Raw genomic sequence first — 9,447 nt, 5'->3', positions numbered from 1 at the left:
CTTTTTTTTTTTTTTTAACCTGAAATTACTTTCTGAATGTAAACCCAGTCTCTCTAGAAGATGAACATAATATGTTGATGTAAAACAGTGTAGTTGAAGTTTGCCCTCTCATTTGGGTTATGAAAGATGGTTTCATGCTATGTGATTATTAACTCAGTTTTCTTTCCTATGCAAATTAGTGTATTTTTAAAGCGTGTAAATCAATAATTGAAATAATTCCTTGAGCACATTCTGAGCCTCATGCTGGCAGCAGCAAGGCATGTCTCTTTTCTCCTCTGTTCTTTGAGTTTTAAACAACTTAGAAATGTACATGTTAATAACATTGATTCACAACATTTATGAGCATGAAAAATGCAACATAGATATGCCTCTAGCACATCCTTTCATGTGCTTTATTTTGCAAAATGTTGTTAGCATCCTTTTTATTTTAAGTGCTGGTTTTAATATTTGTGCCGTTCATATGCTGTTTCTGTTCTTACCGAAACTGATTCTTCTCCTGACACTTTGCTGTTGTGTCACTGAATGATATATGAGATCTGAAATTTCTCAGAGGCCCAAAGTTTATGCAGGAGGGTCTTGTTATTCTACTTCTTTAGCGCTTACAGAAATAAAATGCAAGTTTTGCTTAGTTCTCAGATAGTTTTGGAGCTGTGTATCTGGTATCCTTATTGTTTCTCTTCACCTCTAAACTTGCCAAGCCCTGTTGATAATGATGAAGATTAGTGGTCTTTCATAGATGAATTGAGTCTTCTGCTTGTCAGCTCAGGTATTCCACATACCCATAGGCTAAGAAGATTCTTAGGAAAACATCTTTACAGGTATTGTTTGCAGTACAGTGTATGTAGACACCTGACCAAAGTTTTGCTTCAATATGCTGTGTCTTAACAGTGGGTTCTCTCTCCCTCTAATTTTGTGCAAATCAGTGTAGGCTCTTTCATTTACAGAGTCAGTGAGTTTCATGTGAACAGCTAATCATCAGTTACAGTGGGTTCTAAAGCCAGAAAGCAAGGTAGTATTGAACCAATGTCTACCTGCAGTGCTTAATTAATTTCTAAATGATGTTTCTGACTCTTTTGCTTCTGACTTTTTTGCTGCTGGTTTAATCCAGAGGAAGATATTTGATATGTAATATTGGGGATATGCCACCAACAGCCCAAATTCAGATTTTTCTAAGCATTGCCCTACGCTATTTACAGGAACTCATAATGTATGTGGCACCACCTGCCATCACTGATGGTGTATTCTGTAGAATGAATGCCAGCCCCATTTGGAAGTCTTTACTATGGCATCCAGCTCATCATCTGCTCTGGTTCACTTCAGCAGGTGTGAAAAGACCTGGACTGCCCTGCTGTGAAGCTTAGAAATGACAGAAAACGTGGCCAAAAATGCCCATTTGGACACAGTGACAGTCAATTCACTCGGAGCCAGTTCATTAGAGCCTGCACATTGCACTTTGCCAGCGAGCTGATCTCCCACATCTAATGCCAGCTACATCTTTCCCTCAAACAGCTGACATGTGTGCAAAGGCATCCATTCCAATTCATCAGTTGCTTCAGCTTGTACTCTAGTGTTACATTAATAGCTATCAAAGGCTTGCTCTTTCCTCACTTCTGACAATGTAGATTCTGCCTCTTATTGTCTGGCAGGTCTCCAAGAGAAACAGAGGTCTGAAATCTTGTGTGTATTAAGATGTTCAAGGCTTTACCTCCTCAATTTTGAATTGTGAAAATGGCACAGTGAAGTTGTTCCAACTTATCTGTCTTAGGAATTTCACATAAGGTGTTACAGTACAATTGGTATTAGTGTCCTGAAACTTCTTCACATGAAGCTTGTCAGTTAGAGGATTTGTTTTTCCTGCAATAGGTTGAATTTGTTGCATGTCCACCATAATCAGCCTGTTTTGTAGTCTGGTTTTGGAAGTTTCAAAAACAAAAGTTTAGTCCTGATAAACTTCTTCAAGAGAAAGGACCTGGAGTCCCCTTCTCTGGAGTTATTCAAGACTCATCTGGATGCTTTCCCATGTAGACTGCTGCAGGGAACCTGTTTTAGCAGGGGATGGATTAGATCATCCCCAGAGGTCCATTCCAGCCCCTACAGTCTGTGATTCTGAGACTTCACTGGATCTGAAAGATCTTCCAGTGGTACTGAAGGGAAAGCAATTTTCACTGTAATTTCAGCGGACAAAAGGGTAGATAACAAACTTCTCACTAAAGTTTAGTCCTGATCATAAAATGACTCCGCTATTAGGGAAATGAGAGAGAGAGCCCACCACTGAAATTTGCTCCTGATGTACACTTAGCAACAAAATGCTATGCAAACACATCCAATCATGTACACCAGTCCTGACTCCACAAATCATCTTTCCTCATTTCGTTGCGCAGCAGGACAAATGCAGCCTTAGGTTAGCCTCAGTCCACTCTTTGTGTCCCCCTGAGACTTTGCTGTCCCAGAGATGAAGTTTTCTCAAAACAGGATTTCTGGTGTTTTGTCACATAATTGGTTTCTTACTCCTAATACACTCAATAAAGGAGCTCAGGCCAGAGTTCGCAGCTTCTGTTTTATGCTAAGAAATGGATATAAATATTTTATTCCATCAAAGCAAGAAAGAAAGTAATAGTATCAGATATTCCTTTGCAAAATATAAATTTAATTCCTAGCTCCCTGACTTAGTTGTTGGTTTTGAAGTGTTAAGACTGAGGGCCATCTTTTAACATGCATTAGCACTGTGCTGAACACCTTTCTGTGTCCAAAAATCCATCATTAATGTAGCTTTAATAAACTTATTTCTTCAACGTTCTCACCTCTTATGGTTATTGAGACCCGATGTAATATTTATATATATTTTATTAACAAAGAGCTAGTTTTTCTTCTTTCCAAGAAGATCAGGCAGCTGTATTCATACAAGATTCTGAGACTAGCCTGATAGCGAAGGGTTTTTTTTCTTTTCAAAGAACAAGGGAGGGAAAATCATAAAATGTGAAATCTACATGAAATAATTTTCTGTACATAGGAATAAGTACATAGGAAGGGACTTCATTGCATTTAATGTAACAACAAAAAGTAGAAAACAGGTTCCCTAAAGTATTTTAATTAATTTAAAAGAAAAAAAACAACACCTAATTATTACTGAATCTTAATTAGGAAGTCTGTAGAAGCAAGAAGGTAAGAATTTTTAATTTTTGAAAATAGTAAGTGAGGGGTGAGAATATAATTATTATACTTAATGCTCCCCATGTTTTTGCTGCTGCCTGCATATAAAAAAATGTTGCTGAAAAAGTTCAGTCTTAACTTGAATCTCATCAGTGGCATCTAAGGGGAGAGAGGTCTTTCTTCTGCAGTAATAGATTATTAGCTTGTTCCATTTTAAATGACAGACACATATGTAATAGCAAAAACAGATGGTTTTGGACTCAACTTTAACAAGAAGAAAGGGCAGTAGTGCCAATAGTAAATAGGATATACTAAGTCTTAGAGGCTTCCATGTGTGTGGTGAAACTGGAGTTTTCTAAAAGGATTACGTGGTAAAAAGGGAGAGAGAATTGACTTCTTGGTGATAGGAAAACACAGAAATGAAGAGTTAGGAATTTGTTAACTTTTGGATAATGCTTGTTATGTTTAATCTCTTATGTTCTCTTTCTTCTAGCTACGAATGTCATGGCTTATCCGTGGTGTCTTGCTGGGAAATATATCCTTGGTGCTGGTTGAGAACAAGACAGGGAAGGAGCTGAGCAGGACATTCTGGCATTCAGCTAACAGCGAAGGTTTGGGAATATGGCAGTGGTTGATCTTACCTCTCCCAGATATACTGGACAGGTATGAGTCTCTCCCCATCATTCTCTTTTTCACTGATCAGTCACTTCAGCACTTGCTACTTGGCAGTGAAGATGGCTAACATCACTGCTGGAAGTAGTTCCCTTAGGGAGAGGGAAGTGCTTTGTCCCTGAGAGGTGTCTTCTGAGAAAGGTAGTGAAAATAGCTTGAGTAGTTAGCATCCAATTTTAGAACTGAATGGTGGTTTTGGTTCCCCCGTTGGTTCACTGGTTGTGCAAGGTGTAACTTCTGTATCTCCATTTCACTGACTTGAAATAATCATTCTCCTCACACGTTTATTTGTGTAGCATGTCTCAGTTCTCTTATGATTTGCTAGAGTTGATGTGAGCTTTACAGTTAGTTTTGGTTTTTTTCTTCTGGAGAACAAAATCCTTAACTTCTGATGCCTCTAAATCTGAGGATGAAAGACATGGGAGAAGCATCTACTACCAAATCAGACAAGGATGCTTATGAGCACCTTCGTGTTAGCTGTAGCAGGAGGATCAACATAAAAATGGCTGTGTCAGTTACGACTGTAGTCTTTAAGCATAAAAGGTTTATCTGGTAGCATATGCTTAATCTTGTGGCATATGCTTATTTACAGAGTGTTGTTTTAGCTGCTTCTTACAAGTCAGCTTTAAGGAAATGCTCTGTTGCTCCTTGTTTACTTTTGTGTGTAATCTGGCCTATGCTGTTTAGAGAGAAGACAAAGATACTTCACCTCCTGCTGCCCTGCTTTTAGGCATCTGCAGGCTGTGTCATGAGCACTGGTGTCCTTTGTCTTTTGGGGAATCTGAGCCCTAGAAATAATGGATTTCATTAAGGATTTGCCTCATAAGAAGTTTGAGAAAACATTGTGTGAATGTCTTTTATCTTGCTGTCTCTGGGGGCTGCATGTAGGCTGGGAATACAACAAGGACACAACCAATGCTTCGGTCTGGAATGTATAATTAATATGTGTGCATCAAAGATTTTAAAAATATATGCATTAGGCTTGTGCAGTCACTGCTGAAGCACCATTTGTAAAAATACCTGATTGCTTCATTCTCTTCAGCTGTGTTTACTTTCAAGACTGGCGTATTTTGCCATTATTATTTATGTGGTTTGTTTTCTAATGTTGCCATGGGAGTGTTTTGTATCTGAATTATTCTGTACTCTTATACTACTGTTTTCCTTTAAATTCTCTCTTGTTGCACCATCAGACAGAGGATACTTTGATGTTAGGAACCAGACTAGAAATGCTTCATGTGGAATCGCAGTTCCAACTGATATACAGTGCTGACTATTATTTATAGGGTTATGACACCCTTGCTTCCCTACTACTTTCAGAGAAAGACAGCTGGGTTCACTGAGAGAAGAGCTTGTTGGGTGTTAAGACTTAAGAAAGGAGAACTTGGAAGTTTTGTTGTACCTTGAAAAGTTTTTAATCCTTATTTATTCACAGAAATTGTGCTGTTTTAAAAACTTTTTTAAAGTCTGATTTAGTTGAAGGCAGTTCTTCCTGTGCAATGTGGAAATACTGCAGGCATCTTTCAATGTGACTTCATTCAGACTTCACTGTGAAGTCTGCTTCTTAGGAAATCTGGATTGATGCATGCATTAGGAACTCTATGGAAGTGACACACCAAAGTGGTGCTCAGGAGATGGCAGTATTGCATTTATTCTATGTCATTTATATTTGGAGATAAATGACAGATAGTTTTATTGAACTGTAAGAATTATTTAATTGATGTGAACTCTGTGGTGGGACTGCAGAAAGTTTACTGTTCATGTCTTTTTTTGTAATTGGTGCTAGTGTCAGTAGCTATGAGGGTCTGCATTAGACAGAATGAGGCAGGATATTGTAGATATTCCTGCAGGAGTAACTGAAACTTTAAGTCATCCCACAGCAGTAAAGCTCTTGAATAGAGCATACTATTGTACCATTTCCACACAAAATTAAAGTGCCATCCATTTTGACTGGGGAACGGAGTGGAAAGTGTTATTAATAACAAGATAATATGCCTTAAAACTGCTCAAAAGCATGCTTGTTCAAAAACTGCTTAGCCATTATTTCTGTGTTTGGCTTCTCGCCCTTCAAAGAATCATTATCGTAGAATCATAGAATGGCTTGGGTTGGAAGGGACCTTTAAGATTAGGAAGATTTCCAAAACTATTAGACCACTTCTGTCTTTAGAAGCAGACATTTCTTAAATGTTTTATACCCCTCAAGTTCCTGGGGGAAAATTATGTTTTGGCAGATAAGCACAGCTAGAACATTTCAGGTGATTTGGCAGGAACAGAAAGTATGGAGGAGCATGACAAAGAAGCTAAATTGGGACTGAGGGACATTAAATTTCTAGCATTAGCCTGGGGAACTCTGGACATCCTTAATTTCAGAGAGTACAGAGGGAAGAGGATTGAGGATTGTCCTTCCTGCCATTTGTTCCTCAGGAACACATGCAGTTGAAATTTTACTCTGTAAAATTTCATTTACTTTGGGAAATTTAAAGATGCTCAAGTCCTGGCTTTTTACATCCTCCCTTTTTCTGGGGGGTGTTGGCAAAACAGTCTTGAGGATCAGCTCAGTGTGTGGGTTAACAGAAATGTAATTCCAAATGCTCGGGTGAAGAAGGGAAAGGGTCCAGCTACTACTCCTCCCTGAAGGACAGTTTATCTGCAAATCAGATCATACGCAGAGACTAGAGAAAGCTAGGAAATTGGTCATTTTTATGCAATGATGTAACACTAAATATATGGGTTGAGAATAGCGTAGAGAACATTATCAAAGAATTATTTTACTCAGTGGAAAAATTCTGCTGCTTTTCCAATGGTAAATGATAAGGCTCCTGAAGGTTGTCCTTTTCCAGCGTCATGGAAATGCAAGTAGGCAACACAGCCTTGAAAGCTCTGTGATAGTCAGGGCTCAATTTTTTACAATTGTTATAATTAGTAAACGTGAGCTTAAATTTTAATAATGGTATCATCATGGGGATGTGACAGCAAGAGCAAACAGAAGCCTGATGTAATTGCAGATGAGTAATTTGTATAGCTAACAATTGGACATATTGCTCTCTTAACAGTATGGTTAAAGTGTATCTCAGAGAAGAATATCTCTTGTAGATGGAATGCTAGCATGTGTAAAGAAGTGACTCTCCAGCACTTACTGCAGGCTAATGCTGATTATCACCAGCTCATCTAGCAACTGTATTACTAGGTAGAGTTAAGGCTAAAGAGAATTAGCTCAAATAGACTGATACCTGACTGGAAAAGTAGTGCTTTGATTAAGAAACAATTTCTTGATTCCTACTCTTTTGGTGAAGCTGAAGTAGGCACGTGGAAGGACACACAGTGAATGTTCTGTGTTGGTGTCCAGATGATTGTTCTTTCTTTAAACTGCTATCTTTACCCATTCCAATCTTGCTGGCTCACTGGTTTTGTCTGAACTGCAGTGAGGCTCATCAGCTTCTCATGGTTATGTTAAAGCAGGATTCCCTTTTGGTCCTCAGGAATGAGATCTTTTGTTCTGTCTGTCTCTTTCAGTAACTCTGATCTCAATGGCAGCTGGGGAACATCTGGCTCATTGCTGCAGTATAAAGAAGTCATCTCACAGTCATACCACTCTGCTACATTTTGCCAGCTGTGCCAAAGCACTCTTCTTGTCTGATCATTTCTTCTTGCATTGCTTTCTCATCATACTCCTTTCAAATCTTATTTCTGTTTAAGTTCAGGACACCAAGTTTCTCATTGAGGAAGAAAAGTTCTCGGCAATATCTTGTGCTCAGAGACACGATTGTCTCATGTTATTCCTGAAGTTTCTTCCCATTCTACCACAAAGAACCAATGATTCTTCATGCAAGCTAGACTCCTTATACATTACCATGTCTGTATTTATTGGCTGTGTGTGTTCTTCACCCAGAATTCTTTATTCTTTCTTCCTCTATGGATCCAATGAGTAGTCCCACATTACTTGGTTAAAAACAGAATGAGTCTTTAATATCTGCATCACTGCCCTGCTGTTCTATAGCACTAAGTTTGCTGCTGTTCTCTTGAAATAGATGTTCTGTTCTGAAAAAGTGGGTTTTGGTGACAGTGAGTACCTGTGACAGATTTTGTATGAGTATATATTGTGTGGTTGCTCTTAATAACACCTTTGAAACTTAACCTTTTATTACTGGCTAATTCTGTCTCTGTAACTGAGACTCTGTAACTGTTAATATGCTTATAGTTCTCCAAATAATCCCATTCCACCTGAATATGTCTTTTATCCCAAATAGTAAGTTCTTTGTGAAATAACAATACATCATTTTTAACAGAGGAGTTAATGGGAACCCGTATGTGATAAGGGTTACTGACCCGAAACGTTTCTCTTTGCTAAGTACCTCAATCTCAAGCAGGCTCAGCTGTAATTATTTTAGCTAGGTAGAGAGAAAAATTGGTTCCATCGGAGGCAAAACAGCACAGGCACATTGTGATTGCATCACTGCATGGGGGGTTGACTACTTAGAAGATTTACATTCAATTTTGATCAATAATCCCTGTCTTTATGATAAGATGAAAAATTAATTATTGCTGTGAGACATTCTAAAATAATAGCAGATAGATAGCTACCTGGAAACCTAACTGGCTGTATGAACCAAAGAGAATATCTAAGTGGAATTCAGAAGGGAGGGAGCTGCAGAGAATTCATATGAAATTTGCTGAGGTTCTCAATATAAGGAGAATGATTTTTCTCTTCTACCTAGCAGAGGATGTAATACACCTGAAATCTAACATTTCTGTGCAGTGAAGACCTAAGGATAGGTGTCATAAGCAAAATATTTTGTCTTCATGGAAGCTATGTAGATGTATTTTCTTAATTTTGGCTCTTTATTTCCCTAGATTTTGGGAAGGGGGCATGAAGCACAAGGAGAACCAGTCTTCTGTTAGTAGCAAGGAAAACATAAGAGAACAAAAAGAAGCAACTGAATGATAAACCCAAATGATATCGTTAGTCTCAAATACTGAGCACTCTGAAATAGGATCTAAAGATTGTGAGAAGTGAGGAAGACTGCATTACAGAAGGTTCAGTGCTGTCCTGTTTCTGTGTCACTTTTAACTTATTTGGAATGTACTTGGTGTTACCTTTCAAAGAACAGCTCATCTGGATTCTAATTTCATGGGTTGGGCCAAAGAAACAAACTAAATGAAAGTAATTTGCTATGCCTTTGGTGGCATTTCTTAACTGTGATTCTGAAGTATTTCATCAGTAGTCACCCCTGAGTGGTTTTTGAATTTATGTGAAATTTGAATCCTTCAAAAAGCTGAGCTGATGCTCCCCAATGGGAGATTTGAATTAATTTTTCTTGTCCACCTGGTACAACATTTTCCATCTGCCTCAGACAGATTATTAAAAAAAAATTAAAAAAAAAAGACTACATGTTCTGTTTACAATTCAGCTGATGCTTAGCTTTGCTTTATGTAACTTCCCGATTGTCAGACATCTAAGGAACTTTTTTTTCTCGCTGTGTTAATCCAAATAGGGCAAAAGAAGAGACAGAAATATCCACCAGTCCTCAAGTAGCAATTTTTTTAGCATCAAAGACATTAAAACCCTTCATAAAAGCCGTATTTTCACTCTAATGAGGAAATGTAGCTTGCAAGCACAGCTATCTGATC

At 38.2% G+C, this 9,447-nt stretch overlaps 1 protein-coding gene across 2 annotated transcripts in view; it reads left to right on the top strand.

The window, feature by feature from the left end:
- ALK (ALK receptor tyrosine kinase) overlaps positions 1 to 9,447 on the top strand; it is a 751,299-nt gene that overhangs the window by 695,005 nt on the left and 46,847 nt on the right. For both annotated transcript variants that reach the window (XM_031552309.1, XM_010706516.3), the window contains exon 6: positions 3,644 to 3,813. In XM_031552309.1, the coding sequence (XP_031408169.1) occupies positions 3,644 to 3,813 (170 nt within the window). The remainder of the gene's footprint in view (positions 1 to 3,643; positions 3,814 to 9,447) is intronic.

The sequence above is a fragment of the Meleagris gallopavo genome, chromosome 2 (assembly GCF_000146605.3).
Source record: "Meleagris gallopavo isolate NT-WF06-2002-E0010 breed Aviagen turkey brand Nicholas breeding stock chromosome 2, Turkey_5.1, whole genome shotgun sequence".
In the NCBI taxonomy this organism is placed as follows: Eukaryota; Metazoa; Chordata; class Aves; order Galliformes; family Phasianidae; genus Meleagris; species Meleagris gallopavo.
The sequence above is the reverse complement of the archived record's forward strand: the minus strand, read 5'-3'. Positions and strand labels throughout refer to the sequence as shown.